This window comes from Sminthopsis crassicaudata, chromosome 3 (assembly GCF_048593235.1).
Source record: "Sminthopsis crassicaudata isolate SCR6 chromosome 3, ASM4859323v1, whole genome shotgun sequence".
In the NCBI taxonomy this organism is placed as follows: Eukaryota; Metazoa; Chordata; class Mammalia; order Dasyuromorphia; family Dasyuridae; genus Sminthopsis; species Sminthopsis crassicaudata.
The window spans coordinates 216,712,333-216,738,609 of NC_133619.1; the positions used below are offsets into that span (position 1 = coordinate 216,712,333).

At 32.9% G+C, this 26,277-nt stretch overlaps 1 protein-coding gene across 2 annotated transcripts in view; it reads right to left on the bottom strand.

Moving 5' to 3' along the window:
* GLRA2 (glycine receptor alpha 2) overlaps positions 1–26,277 on the bottom strand; it is a 304,778-nt gene that overhangs the window by 186,506 nt on the left and 91,995 nt on the right. Inside the window, exons 3-4 of one of the 2 annotated variants that reach the window (XM_074299962.1) lie at positions 20,149–20,216; positions 10,880–11,103 (exon numbers count right to left, since the gene is read on the bottom strand). In XM_074299962.1, the coding sequence (XP_074156063.1) occupies positions 10,880–11,103; positions 20,149–20,216 (292 nt within the window). The remainder of the gene's footprint in view (positions 1–10,879; positions 11,104–20,148; positions 20,217–26,277) is intronic. The other variant, XM_074299963.1, reaches the window with a different exon arrangement.

The window sequence follows — 26,277 nt, forward strand, 5'->3', positions numbered from 1 at the left end:
CTCACTGTCATTTTGAGTATAAATGGTACAGATTGGATACCAGTAAAATGAAAATCAACAATATACTACTTTAAAAAATTGTATATATTATACATACATGTATACAGATATATGTGTGTATGTATATATATGTGTGTGTGTGTGTGTGTGTGTTTGTGTGTTTGTGTATGACTGATCATTACTGTAGGCAAAATAGGCCAAAATTTGTGCCAAAGAGCACCATCCTAAATACTTCCCCTACTTCCTGACTCCAAAAATTAAGCTATTATCATATCCAAGAGTTTCCCTTAAGAAGTAGATGTCAGAAGATAGATATGTCTCTCTTTATTAAATATAATATGTAATATTATATATAGTACATTATAAATGCATTTTAAATTATATGATGAGAGAACAGATCTTTAAACTAACAATATATGACGACTTTTTCAATGTTTTTCTGAAGATAGAATAAAAGAAAAAAGATTTAAGTTAAAATGATGAGTATTTAGACTATGATGTATTCTCTGAGAGCGTCAGTATTCCATAAGACACAATTAGAAATGGTCAAGAAAAAAATGTGGAATCTCTTTCTTTGGAGGACTATGAAACAGAAGGGATTCTCAGTTGGCTGGAGCACTTTAAATATGGTACAGCCTAAAGGCAGAAGGATAAACTTGGTGGCTAATAATGTGGGCTTAGATACAGCTTTGGATAAACAGACTGTGATTGTATCCCCAGTGCTATCTTAGTCCCTTCCAGTCATTTGATTTTATAATAGCAAAATTAGCCTGAAAAGAAATTTGCTTTATCAGCTCAAAACTGTCTAGTAACCTCTCTCATTTTCAGCTTGAAGTTGCCTTTTTCAGTCTTTGAAGCACTTTAAAATATGTTTGTTTTTCCCCTCCCTTTGAACTCTTTCTACACATTTTCCTTCCCCCAATTTTAAAAAATGATATAATACCAATTTTTTTTTAGAAAAAAAGCAGGGATCTCTAGAAACATAGTTCTTCTTGAAACTGATATTGGGATCCTCAATTGTTCTCATCTATCAAATAAGAAACATGGCTAAGATTCTATAAGCTTTGAGTCCAAAAAATTTCAAATTTGGGCTGAATATTTCCAATTTTCTTGGAAGGAAGGGAAAAAAAATCCAGGAAAAATGGAGGGTTGGGACACTCAGATACATAGTTATAAGAAAGACAACTATTTTCTATTTTCTATAATCATTCCTTTTTGCTCTTCTTGTCTTATCCACCATGCTTGTTTCTACATCTTAAACCTAGAATTTGATTTTGTATTTTTCTTTAGATTATGAAAGGGACCAAAATGTACTTTGAGTTACAAGAAAAAAAAAGGGATAAGAAGGTTACAGATGGCTGTTATTTCTGTCTTTCAAATAAGAAGAACCAGTACATTCTGGTTCCATCCATCATCAGTTGCAAACACTCTAATAAAATCTGAACTCAAGGATCCCTTACCTGATCTTCTGATTAGTTTTTTCCAACCTTACATTTGTGTTTATTCTCAGGAGGCCTATCAGGCATGAAGACTATTGCATTCTCTAAGACATTATCTTTGATCGTTTTTAAAGTAGTACTCCCTACCTCAAAGCATTAAAACTTCACTTCTTCCCTTAGCCATAGTAGATCAACTCCTTTGTTGATCTTAGCTTTTGAAAGTTTTTGCTCCTAAAGTTATTCTTTCACATTCAGGAAGATTAGTTCCCTTTCCCTGGGTGCCATTGTGATTAAATAAATAATAGCTCCCATTCATATGGTACTTGAGGTTTTTTGTTTGTTTGGTTTTTGCTGAGCAATTGGGGTTAAGTTAGACCACACAATAGGAAGTGTTAGGTGTCTGAGACCACATTTGAACTACAAGTCTCTTGACTTCAGGGCTGGAGCTCTATCCACTTCACCATCTAGCTGCCCAGGCACTTGAGTTTTTATAAAATGCTTCCCTCACAACAACCTTGCAAGGTGTTGTAGCAACAACCTCATTAGCCCCCATATTACCCATAGTGAAACTGAGAATTAAGTGACAGAACCAAGATGGTGGAGATAAGGTAAAGACTTGCTTGAGGCTATTCTCCAATTGATAAATGGTCAAAGGATATGACCAGACAATTTTCAGATGATGAAATTGAAACTATTTCCACTCATATGAAAGAGTGTTCTAAATCACTATTGATCAGAGAAATGCAAATTAAGACAACTCTGAGATACCACTACACACCTGTCAGATTGGCTAAGATGATAGGAAAAAATATTGATGAATATTGGAGGGGATGTGGGAAAATTGGGATACTGATGCATTGTTGGTGGAGTTGTGAAAGAATCCAACCATTCTGGAGAGCAATCTGGAACTATGCCCAAAAAGTTATCAAACTGTGCATCCCTTTGATCCAGCAGTGTTATTACTGGGCTTATATCCCAAAGAAATACTAAAGAAGGGAAAGGGACCTGTATGTGCCAAAATGTTTGTGGCGGCCCTTTTTGTAGTGGCTAGAAACGGGAAAATGAATGGATGCCCATCAATTGGAGAATGGTTGAGTAAATTATGGTATGTGAATGTTATGGCATATTATTGTTCTGTAAGAAATGACCAGCAGGATGAATATAGAGAGTCTTGGAGAGACTTACATGAACTGATGCTGAGTGAAATGAGCAGGATCAGGAGATCATTCTATACTTCAACAACAATACTGTATGAGGATGTATTCTGATGGAAGTGGATATCTTCAACATAGAGAAGATCTAATTCAGTTCCAATTGATCAGTGATGGACAGAATCAGCTACACCCAGAGAAGGAACACTGGGAAATGAGTGTAAACTATTTGCATTTTTGTTTTGCTTCCCAGGTTATTTTTACCTTCTGATTCCAATTCTTCCTGTGCAACAAGAAATTTGGTTCTGCACACATATATTGTATCTAGGATATACTATAACACATTTAACATGTATGGGATTGCCTGCCATCTAGGGAAGGGGGTGGAGGAAAGGAGGGGAAAATTCAGAACAGAAGTGAGTGCAAGGGATAATGCTGTAAAAATTTACCCATGCATATGTACTGTCAAAAAAAGTTATAATTATAAAATTAATAAAAAAGTAGCAAAAAAAGAGACTTGTTTGAGGGCTCCAGAATTTCTCTCCTCAACCTTTATATCCTTAATATAATGCCTAAAACAAATTTTAAGAGTGACAGAACCCACAAATGGATGGAAGTGAAATATTTTTTCAGCTCAAGACAACTTAGAAAGTTGGCAGGAAAAGTCTATTGTACCAGCTTGAGAGTAGAGCATAGTCTAATGCAGACAGTACAAACACCAAATAGGACCCAGCAAACTAGAAACAAGCTTTGGGAGTGACTGAATCAGTAGTGGTAGTAGTAGCATCCAAAGTTGTCAGCCTACAGATAGTAAGGGGGGTGGGGGTGGACAACTAGTCAAAAGACTAGTTCTTTGCTGAAACTGGAGGCAAGACTCTTGCATTGCCCAGTCTTGGATCCCAATCCACGGTGGAGTCTTAGGGTGAGAAGGAGCACCAGCAGAATTTATGGCAAGAAGAGCAAGGACACTAGTCATACTTCCAGGGAAGGGTAGAGTGCTTGTGGTCACTCATGGAGTATTAAACACATTTCTTAGATAATTCCACCATGGAAGAACTAAAAACTCCCAGTCTCCCAGAACTAGCTCTGAAAACAGCTGCACAAAAACTTGGAAGTAGGGAAAAGTGTGGTCTTCACCCTAGAAACTTAAAATTGCTTTCATATGGAATTTAAAATGAAGAAATAGGGAAAATGAACAAACAATAGATTTTAAAATGACTATAGGGAGTAACTATAGTTATAAGAAAATTCAAAAAATACATTCAGAAAACTATAATAAAGTCCTAGCCTCAAAGAAAAAATACCATTCCCTCCCCCCCCCACACACACTCCTCCTTTCTTTCCAAATATCCTGTCTTCTGAAACTCCCATTGACTATATAGTCTTTCAGTTCTCTATTTGTCACTTTCCTTTCTTTTATTTGGGGCTTCTGCATATAACACCTTGTTTTATGATATTTTAGTTACATAAATTCATAAAGTATGTTTTTTTTTTTTTTACTTTTCTGTGTATATGGGTGTGATTATCTGTTGCAGATTTTGTTTGGAGGAATTGTTGTTAAAATATCAATGCCAATAAAATAAATGTTCAAGAGTGTGAATATAAGCACACTAGAGAAGTTTCTATGAAGAAAATAATTAGGAAAGAAAAAAAAACCTAAGAAGCAGATTTGGTTCTTCACTCTGGCTATTGACTCCTTATCTCCCTTATGGAGAAAAAAAAGGCAAAAATTCTCACAAATACTCTGTTGTTGTTGTTGTTGTTGTTGTTGTTGTTGTTGTTGTTGTTGTTGTTGTTGTTGTTGTTAATGCACATCTGGCAAATATGATTTCTTAGGGACAGAAAATGATTTGCTTGAATTTCACCAGAAAACATTTCCTGTTCAAAGCAAATGAGATCTCATGGTATTTCTGATCTGATATAATTTTTTGCACACATTTCTCCCCCTTCATAATAATAGATAAGGCTAGAAAGGAAATATGGACTTGACTAAAATTGTAGTGTGTGGTCTCTATCTTTCTATCTCTGTTCTTTCTCTTTTTCTCTGGATCCTCTGGTTATCTCTGTTTCTCTGTCCCTACTCCACTTCTCTGCTATTTTCTCCTCTCCTCCCCTTTTATGTTTTTATTTCTCTTTTGTTTTTTTCTGTCTTTCTTTTTCTCTCAATTTCTGTTTTTCTCAGAACATATATAACTGAATATTTCCCCATATTTTCTATAGTTTTTCTGTTTCTATGTCTTTATTAGCTGCATGTTTTCTGTCTGATTTTTGGTCTTACTCTTTCTGTAATTCTATGTTTGTCTCTTTAAAATTTTGACTGTTGATGTAGAATAGTTTCTCTATGCTCATACAAAACTAAAAAATTCACAAAACATTACCTACATTTGCTGAATTGTAACAGCTTTTTCTTTAGGCTTCAAAAAATAACAATATAATTCCATAAACATTTATTATGGACAGATCTACATGGGGTCTTGTACCAAGACAGTCTGCTAAGTCTCTAAACTTGTTTTATTTTAATATTTTGATAACTTTATTTCAACATAATTAGTTCTTTTTGAAATTTTGTATATTTTATGTATTTAAAAACATTTTTCCTAAGGAAGGGGACTCTTTGTGAGCTTGATTTGTGGTTTTCTTGGCAGTGATTTCCTATTTCCTTCTCCAGTTCATTTTATAGGTGAGGAAACTAAGGCAAACTGGGTTGAATGATTTGCTGAGGGTAAATACAATTAATAAGATGGATTTGAGGATGGATTTGAACTGAGGAAGAAGATAATAGGAAAACGCTAAAGATATTGAACTGGGAAGCAAAGGGATCACACTTATATTTAAGAAAGTTGATTTTAGCATATCCGTGAAGAATGAATTATAGCAAGGGAAGAGAGCACAAATGGGAAGATCATTAGTACAGGTCAGAGATGTATGAAAGGAGAAAAAGAAATAAACGTGAGAAAGATTATGAAGGCAGAATTGATAAGAATTGGTAACTCGTTAAATGGTTGGGAGATAGATTGGAGGAGGTAGAGTGAAAAATGACTGATTTTCAAGTTTAATTGATTTGGAGTTTGAGTGTTATTTATAGGAATAGGGGAGTTTAGAGGGAGGACAACTTTATGGTGCACATTGAATTCAGTTTTGGACACTTGGAGTTTGAAGTGAAGTGAAGTTAATAAGATATCTAAGTGGAAATACATAATAACCAGTTGGATAGAGAAAACTAACAAATATGAAAAAATTACCTCACATAATACTTTTGAGATATGGAGCAATATTGTGAAGTTATTCAGCCATAGCAAGTAAATTTGAATTTATAAACCAGACAGGATTCACCCAGTTTTCCTTTTCTATGTCACCACTCCATCTCCACTCCTACTCAACAAGAGTCCTCTAACTTTTTAAAGTTCCAAAATGGCTCTTTCTCTCTCAGAACCCTATCAAAATTCCATTAAAACCCACTCAGGAAAAATCTGATATCAGTCACTTATACCTAAGCCAAAGTAAATGCATTTAAAATTTTCTTCTCTCTCAGTGAGTAATAAAAGGTTTAATTGTCCTTAAATTCAATAATGCTTAAGCAAATGAAAGAAATACTTGGGGGACAAAACCCTTTTTCCTGTACCCTTTACTCCCTGGATTCATCCCTGTATCCCTGTAACCATATCTACCATTCTGAGTTTAAGATCAATTCTATATCTTCCCTTAAATTACACCCACTGCACTTCAATCTCTAATAAGACAGTTTTGTGTCATTTAGATGGGAATGTGACATCTTCATATACAGACTTGGATCTATTTCTACTTTCCTTATTTTCCACCCCCATAATTCCAACACTCTCAATGGATGACACCATTTAGAAAAGCTCCAAGCAAACAATTAGACTTCCCACAGCTAGACAGTACTATGATATTCCATTTTCTTAAAATTCCACAAAAGATTAGTCCTTGTACACAAATGAGGCAGAAATGGTTTAGCTTAACATGCATTGTACAAAAAACACTAGCATTTTTCCCATTCATTTCACAGCGTGTCCAAAAAAAAGGGAGAGTTCCGCCTATCACAGAACAAAACCCAGACACGATAGCTATACCATTTCAAAGTCTATGTGAGGGATAACTGGAAAGGACTCCTGAAGTGAATAGCTCAATATCAAAGTTATTGGAACCTTACCTCATTGAGCTCTGCCAGGATGGAAATGTCTTTCTCTAGCAGACAGAAAATCCTGGTGCATTTTAGTAATGGGTCATGCCAGGTCTTCACCAGCCTGAATGTCACATGGGCACTGGAGGCTTATTTGGAGCATCTCATACCCATGTGTTGCTTTTTATAACTCCTTTTTCCTTTGTGAGGTTCTGCATATGTCCCATTTGATCAGGTCACAGCAAGTTATGTCTTGTCCAACACTGCATATTAAATGAAGTTAGCCTGAGCCAACCCAGCGTGATGCAGTCTTGACAAAACAACTCTTTTTCACTCTAAGGGCAAGCAAGCAGTGGCTACTTGTTAGTCAGTGAATGAAACAACTGTCCCATAAATGTTTCAAAACTGGACTCTTGGTTCCAAGACAATGTTTTATCTTTTAATTAATAGGAGCCTTCAAGTAATTAAGTAACATGGAAGAAAGCAACCAAGGTCAAAAACCAAAAATGACAGGCTTCAAAAAGTAGAATTGCCAAGAAGTTGTCATCAGGACATATTACTTATAAAATAAGTATTTTCAGTTAAAATGCTTTTTGACTAGTATAACTGAGCAAACTCCTTTGTAATAATAATGATAAATAATAGCTAACATTTTGATAGTGCTAGGCATTGTACTAAGTGCTTTCCTATTATTATCTAATTTTCTTCACAATGACCTTGTGAAATGAATGAAATTATTATATACAATTTATAGATCAAGAAATTGAGGCAGACAAAGATTAAATGACTTGCCCAAGGTCATACAGCTAGTAAGTATCTGAGGTAGGATTTGGATTCAGGTTTTTCTGACTCCATGCCCAGTGCTCTATCCACTATGCCTCCAAAACTTGGTGGGCAAAGATAAAAAAGGAAAAGTACTTCAACTCATGAGTAATGCAAATGTTGATTGATTCAGTACTTTAGGCATCACCTAGAGAAAACCCTACATTTCATAGACAGAGAAACTGAAGCTTGCCTAGGTCATCTACATAGTTGAAGACAGGACAAAAATAGAAATATCCTGGCTGAAAGTTCAGTGAATTAGCCTTCATATTAAGAGTTATATTAAAATATTAATTAATTACCTAATTAATAAATTAATTTATATATTAATATATTTTTAAATTTTTAATTACCCAGAAATGATTCTCACAGACTTTTTGTATGTCATTATTTCCTTTGTATTTGGATCCCTGGGGTTAAAAAGTTACATAGCGTAGTAGACCTAAAGTCAGAAAGACTCAAATTCAAAATTAGCTTCAAATATTTAATAGCTGTGTGACTTTTGGTGACTTTTGGCAAGTTATTTTCCCTCTTTCTGTCTCAGTTTTTTCATCTATAAAATGGAGATAATATTAACACCTACCTCCCACAGTTGTTGTTGTGAACATAAAAGAGATACTATTTGTAAGGAACTTTACAAACCTTAAAGCACTATAATATATGAGAAGAAAAAATTATTTATTAAGTGCTTACTATGTTCCAGGAACTATACTAAGTACTTTACAAATATTATTCCTTTTGATCTTCATGACATCAGTGGTTGAGGCTATTTTTATCTCCATCTTTCAGTTGAAGAAACTGAAGCAGGAAGAGGTTAAGTGACTTTCTCAATGTCATATAGCTGGTAAATGACTGAGGCTGATTTTGACTGAAGGTCTTCCTTATTTCAGACATAACTCTTCATTGTGCTATCTAGTTGTCTTTGTGTTAAAAAGTGTAACTACTACCACCACCACCACTACCACCACTAGTACCACTACTACTACTAGTATAGTGCTTGGCACATAATAAGTGCTTAATATTTTTTTCATTCAGTCATGCTGGAGAAACACCAAAACTTGTACTAAATACTTTGAGAGCTGTAGCTAATATACTTACATAGATAGAGCTAATACATTTATGTAGCCACAATTATAAATATCTTGCTTAAGGTCACATGGACAATAAATGACCAAAATTAAGATTTGAATCCAGGTGATTTGACCTCAAGGTCCAGCATTCTTTCCAATATGCAATGATACCTCCACATAAAACCTTGAAGCAAAAATAGGCATTAATAACTGTTTGATTCAACTTATTAGATTTGAACATTTAAAATAAGAATTCATGTTTGAGGCTGTTTGAATTGGTTAAAAGATTACTGGAAAGGTAGAAGAAATTTGTAGTCTCAATCGGTAAGAACAGGTATAAATTATCACAATTTCTTATACTTGACTTTATTTACTGTTAGATTGTATGTTTCTTGGGAGCAAGAACTATTTTATTTCTTTTTGTAATTTAGCACAGTATGTGACACATAATTGCTCTTATTTGTTCTTCAAAGAGGACAAATAATATCTTGGGGTCATGAACTGACTTGGTGTGAATTGGATTTACATGAAGCAGAGTTGTACAAAGACACCAGTCTTACTTTCTTTTTAAGAATCATTCAAATTCAAAGTGCCAAGCCAAAAGTCAGGGGACAAAGGTGCAGTAGATGATCTTGGCAGCTTAGATATTTGACCAAACTTTAAGCTCTCTATAATATGTATTTCAGTCTCCTTCCAGACAGTAGAATAAATTGTTTTTATCTGCCAATTCTAATGGAAAATATTAAAATGGTTGGAATAGATATCCTCCTAATATATGGACACAGACACTAGGTAATTAATAAATCTTTATTGAATTAAATTGTAAAATGAGGAGAATTAAATCTCATGATTGAGAGATCATGTGGTTTATATAATGAAAAGATAACTGGTTTTGGATTCAAAGGACCTGGATTCAGATGTCATCTCTGACACTTGAGTAACCTGTTTGTCTCTTGGATTCTTCATTTTAAAATGAGAATGTTGGGCAAAGAGTGCCTTATGAAGTCCCTTTCAACTCTCATGATTTCTAAATGCCCCTCTAACACCAGTTTCTGTGTTTCTATGAAATTAGCTTGCATCCTGAATTAACTTAATCAATTTAATCATTTGATCACTTAATCAAAATAATTACAATCAAAGTGGCCAACAGGAGTTAGAGAATTAAAAATACAGTGAAAAGATTGACAAATATGAAGCCCAAGGCCAAAGCTAGCAATGCAACTAAATCCACATACCTGAAAAAAACACTAGACCATGACAGTCTATTCAAAAATAATTCCATTCAGCATCTAGAATGTGTGCTTTCCACTTATGACAAAGCAATTTTGTTGTTTCTGAATTCAAAGACTAGACTTAAATAATCTCTAAGGTCAATGTCAACTCTATAATTACTTGATGCTATATTTTGCATCTAACCTGAGATTTTTTTAAATTTCTAAGTTGTTTCCTTGAGGGGCATGAATTGTAATTTTTTTATCTCTGTGTCTTTAATACTTTTTGAATCATTCATTCACTAAAAGCATAATGAATGAATGATTCAAAAAGCACTTATTTAGAATTTACTATATATGTATGCCAAGTTGAAGAGAAGATGCAAATAGGAAAATCCTTAAAGACAGTGTACCCTCAAAGAGCTTACAGGCTTTAAGTCCCAACTCAAATCTCATCTTCTAGAGGAAGTCTTTCTCAACCTCTCTTAATTCTATTATCTTCTTTCTTTTAGCTAACTTTCTATTTATCCTTTATATATTGTTTTGTTTATATTAATTTGCCTCTTGATTCTTCTCTCACATTACATTGTAAGCTCTTTGAGGGCAAGTGCTGTCTTTTCCCTTTTAGTTTGTATCCACAGTGCCTAGCACAGTGCCTGACACAAAATAGGGCTTAATAAATATTTGTCAACTGACTGACTACACACAAAAACTAGTGATGTCCAGTGGGGAGCCAAAGAATAGGCTTTTTATAAAGGCTTATTGAATAATTGGGAAGTATACTTTAGATTCTGTGAGAATATTAAGACATCTCCACTAAGTACAGTTCAATGGACCAATGAAAAACTATGGTAATCAAATATATATATATATATATATATATACACATATATATGCATATATATGTATATATATATATACATATGCACATATATACATATATATGTATATAAATATACACAAAATATATAACATATACAAAGTTTGTCCTGTAGATTGAGATAGTTCAAGACATAAGAAATAGCTGAAGTCAGTAGGAACTTACCTGATGCTGTATAACACTTTGCCATTTTTTGAAATCCGTAGTAGTTTGTTGTCTGTGGTAACATCATGGAAGTTGGCACCCTTTTCATTGGCAAAGAATAAATCTGGTTTCCAAATGGAGTCCAGCATAGATGGATCTAAATCCAAGGAGTCATCAGGGTATTCACTGTAAGCCAGTCGGGAGTCATTCCACTGTTGCCTCAAAAAGATGTTCACTCTGTAGTCCTACAGAAATGTCACAGAGAAAGATGACTATTCCCTCATACTGACCATGACAAATCTATTTAATCTTTCCCATCATTCACAATGTTTCAATTTTGGACATCAGCAATCCATGCATGTTTACACAATATCAACATTACCAATGAATTCAGTTGGAGCAACAAAACAAAATCTCTCAAGCCAGCAGTATAGCATCCATAGCATTAATTGAACTGAATTTTCTACCTTTAAAACTGGTATGCTGGTTTGGTGTATACATACCTCCAAGTTAACATTTCTTTGGAAAGATCAAAGTACTGCAAAAGTCAGCCAATGAAGGCAGGCAACTGAACAAATACAACTAAATACTTTTCAAATCAGAATTGATATGGCATATAATCTCTTTTATTCATGAGGATAAACATCTACTATTTTACTTATATGCCACTTCCCAGGATTATAAATTCCTTAAGGAAATCCTGACAAAGGAAGAATTCTGGTTAAAAGATCTAAGAGGTCAATAATATAAAAGCAAAATTGCAAGCAAAACATTTCAGGAAATTTTCAAGGTTCTCTATTCTCTCTTATTGCCTCATCAAATTATCAGGCTACTTTAACATTTCTCTGGCCTGCTCTATTATGAACACCTGTGCATCTGGGCATTTCTTCAGAAGATAGAATTTTTCAAACAACAAACAGATTGCAATTATTTGAGTAGAGCTTCTTTCGTATCTGAAAACATCTGCATCCTTTTCATAAAAACTTTCTGGATTTATATATTTTTGTGTACAACAATATTCCTTCTTGCTTTATCTAAAAAGTCTCTTCTATCAGACATATTCACTAGAGATGTTGCTCCACTGCAGACTAATTGCTAATCTGAAAGTCTAGTCCATGTAAGAAATTAAGCAGGATAATTTCTCTCTGTTTCAATCTATGCCTGTCTATTTTCTATTTTTCTATTCTGTTATCTATTTTTCTATCATCTCTCTATCATGTATCTTTATCTCTATCATTTACTTACCTATTTCTTTTCTCACGTCTTTTCCTTCACCATGAACTTAGATTTATTGTTACTATTCACTCTCATCTAAATGATTTTTGTCACAGAGACTATAGGAGAATAATCATTTGAACTTGAATCCTATCTGAAGATGTCCTTCATATTTTAAGAACACTTGGCATAAGGAATGCTGACTGTAAGAAACAGTTTTTACTTATCTGACATCTTTTTACTCTTTTGTTTCCTGGTCATTCTAATATTTATATTGGTTATATTGTATACTTCCATGTGTAAAAAGTATGGGATGAACTTGAGATAGACAAATATTAATTATTTGACTGATTTATGGTCATATCAGGATCTAGTCAGCAACTGCTTTTAGGAAGAATGTTATATGTGGTTTAGAATTTTAAAAAAAATAATTACAGAGTAGGCCCCTCACAGAAATTCTAAAGTATAAGATATGTTTGATATATTTCACTGGCTATATGGAAAATAGTCTTTTGATATGGAAAATTGATTAAATTTTATTTTTGTAAGTATAGCTTCCAAATTAAATTTGTGTGGGCTAATGACAGGCTAATGACCCTAAACCAAGAGTAAATGCTTTTTGACTGAATATCCCCATAGCAAATCATTTGGCAAATCCACAGTAGGGTGATATAATTTCATACAAGGCTGTTTACTTACTATGCTTGTGATGACATTAAGCATAGAATTAGACAAATCCTTTTAAACTGTTTCCAGTGACTAGTTTCCAAATCCTACAAGGGGAACAATGGAACTTTGAGTTTGTGTTGGGAATATGAGAGAGCCCTTGACCAATATCACATGGTGGGGAACAATTGGTTTGGCAAATTGTTGTGAGACAAACATGGAAGCATTGGAAAACCAGAGATCAACACAAAAACATTATTCTTCTGTTTCCCATGAGCTTCTATAGGTTCAGATTGAGATAGACAGTGTAGTCAACCACGTCACTGATAAAGAGTGTGAAAAGGAATAGATAGTTTAGAAAATCTTTTCAAAAACAAGTTTTCACAGTCTTTAGGCATCTGGTTACTTTAATCCCAGATGTGTCTTGTTGGAGAGTATTCATTTGGTTTTCAATTTTCAGATTTGCACAAAGGAAAAAATGAAACTGATTTCTCAGTTTATAAGCAGCTTTAAATTGGGAACACATGAATGCCTTCTAGTTATAAGGTTACACTAATTAGCTACAGATAAACTTAAAATATACATGTATGTATGTATATATGTGTGTACACACAAATTTGTGTGTGTGTATATGTGTGTGTATATATTATATATATGTGTTATATATATGTATATATATATACATACATATACATATGTATGTATATATATATACATATATAATCAAGGAATTGAACTGGATTCTGAAAGGTAGAAAAATAAATGGGATGGTATTACTATAGAAAATAAGTGAAGTTCAACTTTTCTTACAGGTAGAGAACACACACTTTCCTTCATATACCCATCTAAAACGTTCTCAGATTTTGCAAAAAGTGGTAAAACATTATAACAAAAGCTTTATTTCTAAGCCAAAAGCATCTCAAAAAGTCACAGAATAGAGTATGGACAAAGACATATTTGTAGATCTGGTTTAGGAAGAATGTTTAAATGGGACTTTAATCTTTTATTATCTCTATTAAATGAACTATTAAATTAGGAAGTAAATATTATGCACACATTGAAATACAGTTTCCCTTTGAGCTGCATTGATTCACTGGAATAAATGTTATTTTGAATCCCTGATACATTGTCTTACACTAAACTTGACTTTCCTCTTATTTATTCTCTTTTATTTTTCACAATATAAACAGCCTCTATGAAACATTTGTATTATGTATTAATTATTCTTCCATTTGTCAGAAATATTGCCTAATAGACTGGGGATTGTCTTTGGAGTCAGGAAAACATGGATTCAAGACTTGTTTCTAATAACACCTTCTTGTTGCTGGACAAGACATTTAGAACCCCTAGGCAACCTGTGGGGGGAGTGTCTATACCAAAAATTACTCAAAATGTTTTAAAATTTATTTTATTATTTCCATTTTACATATTAGGAAATTGAGTTAAATAGAGGTTAAATGATTTGCTTAAAGTCATAAGCTAATAAGTATCTGAGGTCACATTTGGATTTAGCTCTTCTTTATGCCAGACTTGGTGCTCAATCTACCAAGCCATTTTATAACATTCCTTGAACAATTCAGCCTTAGAATAATTTTTCCTTTTTTTCCCTGAATCATTCAGTGCTTTTTTCAAACAGACTGAACTGTATGTTTATTACATTGCAATTTTATTGTCTTGCAAAAATGTCCTTGTTTCAAATGTAGATCTTATCTTTCCTATTAGATGGTAAGGTTTCCAGGACAAGAATTGTGTTCATTCTCCTACATTGCCTAGCAGATTGTTGAATTTCTTTTAACTAGAGAACATCATTTTCCTCACTTTCAGTTTGTTAGCCTCTGCTAGGGAGAAATCAGTTTGAATTAGAGGTTTGTGGAAATTGTCTCATGTAGTAAGAACAGTCATTAGCATTCAATTTTTAGTTTAAAAATCAAGGTCATCTTATACACTAGATTACCTTACATGCCACAATGGATAGTATATTCTCATTTTTTTACTGGTGAAGTAAAAACAGCAAATTCACCTTTCTGTCACCACTGAAGAATATTTCATTTCCACTATGAATATTGGAAAATATACAGGGCTACTTAAGTAATATGTGATTCTGCATTCATTATAATAGTTAACCATTTGTTCAGTCTACTATCACGTTTTATGTTCAGTACTTTTGTAATTGAGATCAAATGAGCTGCTATCAAATACCTTGCTCCCTACTATATAGCAGTATTCAGGAAAACACCCATGCATGGGAATGTGAGGAGTCATAAGATTGTCTTTTTTTTTTTTTTTTTTTTTTTTTAAATCTGCTATTGTACACTCTGGACCTCACACCTGTGTATGCTCTGGGAGACTTTGAAACTTCTGTCATTAAGTCTTTTGTCCTCATTGGTGAAGACCTCATTGGCCTACTTTAGCTTGCAGCCCTAGTAAAGCTTTGCATTTTATCATTTTTCTTGCTTTTTACCCTCTTCTCCCACTTTCTTATCCTAATCCTTTTTTAAAGTTCCAGAATGATAATTAAGAATATATTATAAGACATCCTGTATTATCATTAAAGTATTCATAACATGAATTCACATGAAGAATGCCAAGTTTGTTGGTATAACAACAAACTCTTGGTAAATTTATCTGCTCTCATCATCTATTAACAATAACAACAAAAACTGACCTTTAAAAACTGTGCATATTTGTCAGCTTTTTTATTAGTGTTCGCTCACTAAATCCTTGAGCTTAGAAGTATAATTGGAACTGAGCAAAACTTCTTTCTTGCATTGCTACAAACACAGTCATCTACCCACAAACTTTATTTTCCCAATCCTTAGGTAACTTCATGAGTATTTTAGAATTATACATGTATATGTGTATGTATGTATGTATGTATGTATAATTATAGCAATCCATTAGAAATGCATTCCATTGGTCAAAAATTTGGGGGGGTATACATTCATAACTCATATGAAAATTTCAGTTATAGATTTCCATCTAATAAAAAAGCTCTATGTTTCAATACCACCCTTCCTTTCAGGGAGAATTTTGTGAAACATTTAAATTACTAATTGGGTAGTATCAAAAGAATTCTCAGGATCAAAAATCTTTGCCACATTGCTGGAAACAAAAATTCTTAGATTTTACCTTTGTAAATTTCCTTCTATTGTGGAGAAATGCCAAGATGGTTGGAAATGAACTCTTGGTGTCCTTTCCTCAATGCCAAAACTTCCTGATATCAGGAAAATGTCTTTATTTGGGGGACTTCAGAACCACAAGAGAAATGAGAGGTTCATCTCAAAGATTTTAGGAACTTTGAACATGTACCTATGAAAACACCAAAGAGTCACCCCAAAGATATTGCAAATGCTGCCTCTAGGTTTTTGTGGATTTAGGTCCTAGATTTGGTTGTAGGGAGACAATGTGTGTGAAGTGATTCATAAACCTTATAGTACTATTGAAAGGTCAGTTATTATTATCTTTATTATTTCTGATCATTTCTTCCAAAGATGAAGCCTTTAATAAAATCATTTATTGTAGATCTATAATGTTTAAAGCTCTATGGTGGTTTTATGGTTTATTAGATCTTTTAAATTGTTAAGTCCTAGCATCAGATAGTGTGCTGAAAGTACTGAAAGAACCCCATATGACCATCCTCATGTTTTTTATGAGGTTTTCAACAATGTCTACTTTTAGCATCCCATTTATAGGGTGCAAGAGGACCATACATTTGATTTAGGGCAGAAATTTCATTTTTTAAAGCAAATATTTTCATTTAATGTCAAAGCCACAATTAGGAAAAAAAGAAAAATGAGTTTTAAAAGCCAAATGAACTTTGTAGTCACAAAGAATGCAGGGGGCAGAAAGCAGCATACACATCTTTCCTTTGACCATGCAACTCAATTTACTCTAAACACCAATTACACCAATTTAGATGTGCCACTGTTAACAGTCTGGATAACATTTTCAGAATACTTTAGAAATAGTCACCATCAAGGGGGCACTTCCTAAATTTTTAGGAAGCAGTTCAGTAGCCCATTGTTTTACCATACCTCCAAACACCTGCAAATATTACAAATAAAGGAAAACAAAGATACCGACAGCTTCTGTTTTCATTGACTTAAATGTAGCCTTCTTGCATTGATGATCATTGAAAAGGTGCACATTTACATATTTGATAGTAAAATGCAATGAGGGGATTTAATCAAAGCGATGAAGAGTCTAATTAATGCAATCAGCATTAGGTCGTGCAAATATTGTCATTGAATGCCATCATGTGAAGCCAGTGATGAAATGGAATTGGGCCACTTCAAGTTTTATCCCTTTTTCTGTAGGATAAGAGCAATAGGAAGAGATTGAGATTGAATGCCAAAGCTATGTAATTTTTCCAGTGTTTTTTGGGGAACTCTTTATATCTTGAGAGAAGCAGCAATGGTATAGTAGAGACAGAGCTGGAATGGAACCCTGGAAAACATGGATTCAAATTCAAATTCTGACATCTACCTTCTATGAGATATTGCAAAGTCACTTGACCTTTAGAGACTTTATGCTGTACTAATCTGCAGTACAGGATAAACTTTCTCATTAGGGAGATCCCTTTACCAATAAAATCACAAAGCCAGTCTCTTTCCCCATGAAATTTTTATCGTCATAATTAAATAAATCATATTTGTTTAGAATTCTTAATAATTCATATTATCTTGTAATCTCTGTCCACTTTTTCCCATATTCCCTGTTTCTTGTATCTTAAAGTCCTATTAACAATACTATTTGTAAGAAGCAAAGTGTAAAGCTAAATTCATTTTTAGAATTCCTTTCAAGAATAACAATTCATTAAATGCTACATATTCTAGCAGCCTAAAAGACAATTTAAACTCCCCAAGGATGAACTCTTTGTTCCTTCCAATCAGACTGATAATTTATTTTTTTCCTATAAGCCATACCAATGCTTTTCTAAGACATGAATTGGTTTGATTTTTAAAATGTTAAGCTTTGTAAACTTTGAGTAAAATATCTTGGTTTGTGTTTCCTAAGATTTGTTTCATTTTTTAAAAATAACAAGTTTAGGAAATTTTCATTTGGAAAGGTTTATGTAAAACAAGTAGGTATTACCCAAGACACATTTACTGTTAGCTAAAACAATTGGGAAAAACAATTTTAATACTTTAAAGATTAGAAGCATTAACTTTGGAATTGAATAAAATTTCTATTCTTTTTATTAAATATATATATATATATATATATATATATATATATATATATATATATATATATATGAATGATGGGAGATAACATCTTAGATGACCTTGAATAGCCCTGGAATCTCTAAATCTACATTCTTATGATTTTGTATGCATTTTATTCTTAAAATCTTATGTGTGTGTAAAGCTATAATGGTCTCCATCCTCTAGCAGCAGACTAAATCACAATCAACATCAGCTAGAGAAGCTGATAATAAAACTATATGTATATATATATATATATATATATGTATGTATATGTAACATTTTAAAACTTTAGTGTTTTTCCTTAATATGGAAATCTAAAATTTCATCTGCACTGTTGCCATATCATCAATTAAAAAGTATTTAATAAAAGTCAATTGTGTACCAGGTACAATTCTAGAGAGTAGCTGAAGTAATTTCCCTAAAATTTTTGCTTATTAATTATCTTCTATTCAATTGCATTTATATGTCATAGTAACTACCCTTTAAAAACATCTTCCTTTCAGTTCCTCATAACAGCATGCAGATGACCTCATATCCTTGAGAAATATGACTGAAGATTACATTAAAGATAGCCAAATGGAAGAATGGATATAGAGCTAGGCCTGGAGTCGAGAAGACCTGAATTCAAAATCTGGTCTCAGACATTTACTAACTCTGTGATGCTAGGAAAGTTACTTAAACTCTGACTACCTCATTTTCCTCAACTGTAAAATGTGGACAAAACTAGCACTTATCTCAGGGTTATTGTGAGTCTCTAGATAATATTTATAAACTGCTTAGCATAATACCTTAGCAAAATACCTTAGCAATACCTAGCATATTCCTTAGCATAATAAATGCTAACAAAACTACCAAACTGAAATAAAAGCAAAACAAAACAAAACAAAGAACACTTTAGGTATGAGTACAACAGTACTTTGTAATCTATAGTCTGAGAACAAGCCTAGCTAAGTTCAGAGACCTCATTGTTAAAAGACATAGAAGGAATAAGACTATCCATTCTGATGAAATAATATATTATTGAAATATTGAAGCAAGGAAGTATAGATGGTAGAATTTAGAGGAAATATCAGAAAGTAAATAAAAGTGTCCAATGTAATCTTGATGTGACATACTTTGCTCTGTAATGGGAAGCTAATTAGTTAAATACCAACGACATGCTGTGTAGAGGGCCACAGAGAATAGGGGAACTTTGGGTGAGGTATAAGACCCTTCAGCCCAGAGGGAACCTACTAACAATGTCTATCTAGTTCAGCTCCCCATCTCCTCTAAGGGCTCTCGGCTTTCCTGAGAAGTCAGGAGATGGTGACAACCTGTGTTGTGATTGAAGCAGAGTGATACCAAGTGGCAGAGTGATACTAGGTAGCAAACTACATACAATAACAAGTTGTTTATGTGGTCCCACATGTGCAGTACATAGTGCATATGCAGTGATGCTTTGGTTATGTAAGGGTATTTGGGTATGTTAAGGGTGAGAGGACTTGAAATAAAAAGACTCCATCTTTGACCATCCTTGTGAGTCTCTTGCCTTCTTCACTCCTCTACTAAGACCAAGGACTTGGGCTGGCCTCGAGATTCTCTAGAGATAGCATATTTTGGCACCTACCTCTACTTGGGAGCTCTAGAAAGCACACTACAATGCTGTATTTGTAAAGATTAAATTTTAGTGACAACTGTGTGTCTTAAACTTCCATGACATCTATAAAAATCTTCCTATGACTTGGTTTCCAAATTGATTCAGCTAACTAAAATATTTAGAAATGTGATTGTTCATTGCTAACCAATTTTTCCTAAATGTAGTCAAATTATTGTTCCTAAAAGTCCTTTAAAAGTCCTTTAATGGATGAAACAAGTTTTTTTAAGTTTTAGATAAAAAAACTGCCATCTTTACAACAAAACAAAACAAAACAAAACAAAAAAACTTTGTATAGGGGAGTTTGGTATTCAGTAAAATCTCTCCCAAATATGTAATAGCTCTCTTCTATCCCACAATGCACTCCTTCACAAGATGGCTTCAATGGTCAGTCCCACTCACCATTGTAGTTTCTGCTATTGAACCAAAGCTGTTGATAAATATGTTGCAGGTAACATTTACAGGAGGCCCTGCAAGTTGAACAATAATAGAAAAAATTGACAGGTTGTGTTCATGACATATATCAAGTATTGTTTTTTTCTTGCCCATGGTATTGTAGCACTTACCATTGTGGTCTCTGTGACTGATCCAAAACTGTTGATAAAAATATTGCAAGTAACGTTTACTGGAGGACCTGTGGAATGCAATAAGAATTTTGCAATAGACATTGAGCCAACGGGACAGCCCCACCAATATCCGTGCCAACTGGTGGAGAGAGGTGTACATATCTAAGAAGAGTGAGATTTCAAGTGCAAAGACCACCAAAAGAAATATAACTAAAATGTCCATCAATTCTTTAGATTATAAATTTCAAGTATGTACTTATAATAACAATTTTATGTCAAGCCTCAGAAATTCTCAGAAATATTCTCAGAAATTCTGAACTAAAGGTACTTTATGTATTATTGCTGGGATAGTTTGGCAGAAAAACATCCCCAATTCAGATTCATAACACTAAGCTGTCAACCAAGAGTTCATTTGATGACAACTAAGAAAACACATCTGTTTATGGATGCCCCATCTCCCATGGGCAAGGAAATGTGACTAAGCAGGCTCATTCTGTACTACTAAATAACTGCCTACATTTTCTCAATCCCTCCATAAAAAGAAATAAAAATAACTTTAAGGGAAAAATGGGAGTAAAATAAGATTTAAAAAACTTTAAAAGCATAAAACTCAAGTACCTTAGAAAATGAACAATTTGGGGTTGCATAGTATGCTTGTTTTGCTTACTCATATCTTAAGGCACAAGTTTGGGGTGGTCCACAACTCTTAAGAGGCTGGTCCTTGGAAAATCAGAATCTATGCCTGCCAGATCTTCCATTCTTAAGATAAGTGTATCTTATCTCAGTGTAAAAGCTTTGTAATGTCTCTTTCTTAATCTTTCTTTTCATGTATAAGTAAATTTTGCTTATTTTATAGTATAGTTCCTTTGTCTGGGGGAATGCTATTTTCTGTCAATGATTTTTCCTTTTGGTTATTGAAGAAAATTAAATGACAGCAATGAAACATTCATTTTTTTTTTCATTCACTTATTTACCCTCCATCAGGAACTTCCCTCTCCTTATTCACCAAGGCACAACACCTAGTGTCCTTGCACTTGTAATTCAGTGGGTCTAAATGGAATAGGACTTTTGCACAGTGTCCTTAGAAGATTAGCCAAATCATAAGTTACACATAGTAATTTTGAACTTTATTGCTCCAAATTCAGAGCAGACAGCATTGGTCAAGGCAGCTTTTTGGACTGACATATACCAGCAGTATAATGAGTCATTTGGGATACATGCAGGAAAAGTTTTAGTAAAAGGAAAATGATCATAATTTTTACTCTTTTAAAATAAGTGGTAAACTTATAGTGAGAAAACATGTTTAGATAGTTAATGTTTTGGAAGTCTTAAAATACCAGAAAATCAATTCAGCCTCATCATTTTCTTTTTCTTTTTCTTCTTTTAAATTAATTTGAGCAATAGTAAATGTAGTCTAAGTAGATTTACTTTTATTTTGGTCTTTCAAAGTTCCACAGTTCTTCCCACTCCCCAAAATGCAACCAATTTGGTGCTTGGTCCGTATTTTGTTTACATTTTTTCTCCTTATCATCAATTTAACTGTTTTATTTCCTTCAAAATTATAAATTATAAAGCACCACAATTTGAATTTATTCATTTATCTACATTTATTTTTTCTTAACTAAATATTATTTGAAGAAGTAAAGAAAAATATTAAGACGAAGAAAATTGATTTGAAATTGGTTTCCCTTCCCCCTCAATGAAAAATTCTTTGGGGTGATTACTTGAGTAAGCAGATTTTAAAATAATGATAATTATATTTAATGTTATAGAGTTAAAATCAATAAAGCTAAAACAGATAATAAGAGTAGGAAAGGAGAAATAACATTTTTGGAATAGCATTTTAATATTGTCAATTAAATTTTAATTCATATTTGATCTATTGTACACTATATGCCCCAACTCTTAGTGACCATTTAAATTCTAATAGTTGAAAATTGAACTAAGACTTTTGGTGAAACCTGTATCGGTCAGCAAGCACAATCTTGTCTATTCCCTTGTCATCTTTTCTGTGATAAATAGAAAGATATACTTGGGTTCCTTCCACTAATTAACGAGGATACACAAGATATACAATGGACTGTGTTATCAAACTTAGGAAAAGTTAATCACCATCAGAAATTAGCAGAAAGGAAGATCTATGTAGCTTTTTTGGAATTATTCAACAAATCCTCTTGTGCTGTACTTCCTGGTCACAATGGCAGACTTGATCCTTTCTCTGATTCTCATGAGCTTTCAAACATTTAAAAAACACAAATTATATGCAAAATAGAAAGAACCATCTGATGTCTCTGTGATCTAGGACAGACAGAATCCAAAAGAACGTTTAAAATAGCTTTATTTATCAATAGCCATCTTTTCTTACAACCTAGGTTATGTTGCATGTCTTTATGTATTTAGAGGGAAAGGTGATTTTTGAACTGGCAGAGAAAATGCTAAGTGTGACATGTTGCTAAGTAGCTGTGTTAGGGAAAGAATTGGTTTCAAAATTTTATGAGGAGACACAAGTGTGGTTACAATGACTCTACTGGAAAGATATATAAAGAGAGAGGCAGCAGCCTACTAAAAGAAGCTGGTTTCTCAACATTTCTTTGCAGTATACCTACCTAAACACTAATTGAATAGGGATCCTTGAGTAAGGTTGAATCTTCTCTCTTGGTCTGAATTGATATCATATCTCATTTCAGCTAATAAGCTCACTTACTTTTGTATATTATTTAATATATTCCAAAATATGTAATTTATATGATTTTACATACAAATTATATGATTTCTATTTGCTTAAATAAATGGATTTACTATTTGTCATCTGTAATGATCTTTGCATTCTTTCCCTATTTATTTACACTTTTCCAAAAGCCTTTAAACAGATCCTGAAGTTTTCACTCAAGCTACAATTCCCTCAAGCTATCATTCTGGGTCTCATATTTTTCATATTCTTTTCAGTTCTATTTTGTCATAAATTCAGAGCTTTCCTTTAATCTTCACTTCTTTACTCCTTATTTCCATTCACTTGCTACCACTCTTACATATTTCCCTTTCTCTACTCAAAACAACTACCATTCTAGTTTGAACCCACTTTAACTCCTCCTTATTAACTATTGGAATAGTCTTCTACTTCTTCTCCCAGGCTTAAGTTTCCTTTCTGTCCAAGCCATGCCCTACATAGCTGTCAACATGATTTGTATACTTACGCGGATCTGATCATGTCACTGTGCTATGCAAAAAGTCCTAGTGACTCCCTCTTGCCTCTATAATAAAATATAAATTTATCTATTCAGTATTTAAAATCCTTCACAAGTTTCATATTCTACCCTACTTTTCCAGGCTCATTACATACATATTCATGTACTCCAAATACCAGATTATTTGTCTTATTTCCCTTTCTTAATATTCAATATCATATCCCTCGTCTCTATGTTTTCATATATGCCTAGAATATACTCTCTTCTGAGGTCCATTTTTTTTTTACAGAATTCCCAATGTCCTTGAAAGCTCAGCTTAAATTCTACCTTTTACATGAAGATTTTCCTGGATTTTTTTTCTGATAATGTCTTTCAACTTCTATGATCCTCAAATTACCTTGAATTTGCTCACACTTTTATATTTAATTACATGTAAATATCATTAACCCTCTTTCTCATAGGATGTATGATTCTGAGAGCAGAGGCTATTTTGGTAATGTATTTGTATCTCAGTACAATGCAACACAATTTGTTGTTTCTAACAGGCACTTAATAAATTTCAAATTGATTTGATATATCCTTGGAATCTATGCTGTGGGACAGACTAACAAGTAAGAATGCTTTATAATGTGAAACTCTAGATAGTTCTCCAAATAAATGTCTGTAGGAATCAAACCAAATCATTCATACACTGATTTCTATTATAAAATAAATATTACCAGTCTGAAAAGATGTGTGTAGACAACTCCCTTTAAAGATGTATATTACCATCCTTTTATATATTATTGAATGTTTTTCACTGATTGATCTATATAACTAAATCGGGAGCTCTATGTAATTAAGGAATCAGTCTTTTACTTCTTTAGGGAATACTTTCAAGACTTGGTATAGTGTTGGGGAAGTATAGATGTTCTACAAATATTTACTGAATGATTAACTTAAGTCTAAATTACTAATTAATGCCATCTCTGTAGTATAATACTGACATATCAGATTATATCTACAAATCTGTAGAACACTTTATCTCTATTTCTCTATCCATATCTAAATCTATATTTACATTTACCTAACATTATTATTTTAAAAATTATTTTTTCTAATTGCATATAAAACTTTTTAATATTCATTTTAAAATTTTGAGTTCCAAATTTTCTCCATTTCTTCCTCTTTCCCTGAAAAAGTAAGCAATTTGATAGAGATTTACACATGCAATCATAAAAAACATATTTCTATATTAACAATATTGTTTATATGGGGCAAAGATCAAAGTCCTCCCTCCTTCCACAGACAAACACAAAGTAAAAAATATTGTGTTTCAATCTGCATTCAGACTCCACCATTTCTTTCTCTGGAGGTAGACAGCATTTTTCATCACAAATCCTTTGAAATTGTCTTAGATTATCATATTGCTGAGAATGGATTTGTCATTCATAGCTGATCATCATACCAAATTGATATTATTTTATATAATGTTAATCTGGTTATGTTTACTTCACTTTGCATTAGTTCCCATAAGTCGTTACAGATTTTTCTGATGCCATCCTACTTGCCATTTCTTATAGCACATTAATTTTACATTACAATTATATACCACAATGTTCTCACCCATTCCCCAGTTGATGGACAGAATCTCTGGAACTATTATTTATAAAGATATTTATTTTCTATATTGAAATCGTTATAATAATTTGTGATTATTGAGTTTTACATTTTATTGGGTAGAAAAGATAAAAAACAACATCTGAAGTACGGAATAAGGAAATAATATATAGACACATGTATTGATTGAAAGAGATTATAAATGAGCTTCTTTGTTGAAAACAACAGTCCAGTGTTGATATCATGGGCCACCTGTTGATTTTAATTTGTCATGGAGTCTGAATTATAGAGGAGAGCATTATGATTTATTTTTTAGTTTTCTAAAAGCTATTTTGAAATATACTTAATTAAAAAAATATAAGATTCACTTCGATTCAGAAATCAAACTTTACACAGGTATTTAGATTAATGGGGACATAAAAATTTCCATGTGATCTCTAGAGATTGTGTTCTGTTTTTGCTGAAAACCAGATTTATTCTACTTAATTTATTGCCACACCACTTGTGTCATAAGGCATATCACTGAGAATCTTGCTGAAAATAAATACACTATAGATACATGTATCCATTTTGCTATCATTTGATATCTTTGATTTCCACTGGGATAAGATTTGTGTACCAGAGAGAATTTCTCTGAATTAAGAAATTCAAAATATCAATGGGAAAGGAAAGCAATTGTAAAACACTTTTAAACCATCTTAGAAAAAATATTTTTGTTAAAGCTTTAGTTTAAACCATAAAAAGGCTCCTCACTCAAAAACATTTCCTGTACATTTGGATTGCCTGAAACTCCAGTATTAGAGTCATTCTTTTTGGCTAAAACATTTTGGACCCTAAGTAAGGAGGAAAAAACAAGGAGTTACTTGACCAAGAAAGAGAATAGATTAGGGACAAAAAGGAAATGGAGAGGGTAAGCAAGAAAATTGGACTAAAATAAAAAGGAAGATGGATCATAGCACTAAACTTTGAAGGAAACCTTAGAGTTAGTCCAGTCCAAACTGTCTTTTCTTACAAATAAGGCAAATGAGATTTAGAAATATCAATAATTTATCCAAGGTCACAAAGTTGATCACATACAGCAGATAGGCACTGGAATTTGAATTTAGGTTCTATTATTTCAGTTTCAGATTATAACACTTTGCACTATTACAACTATCATACTAGTTTCCATTCTGAAAGCAGTACAGAAAAGTATTAAAAATAAACTAAAAATCTATTCCTGATTGTAAATGTGTGCCTGATTGAAAAATTTTACTAGTACTGACTCTGATAGAATATCAGAAATGATAATAAGCTCAATATTTGAGGTCATTAATTGTTGGAGTTTCTGATAATGGATCCTCTT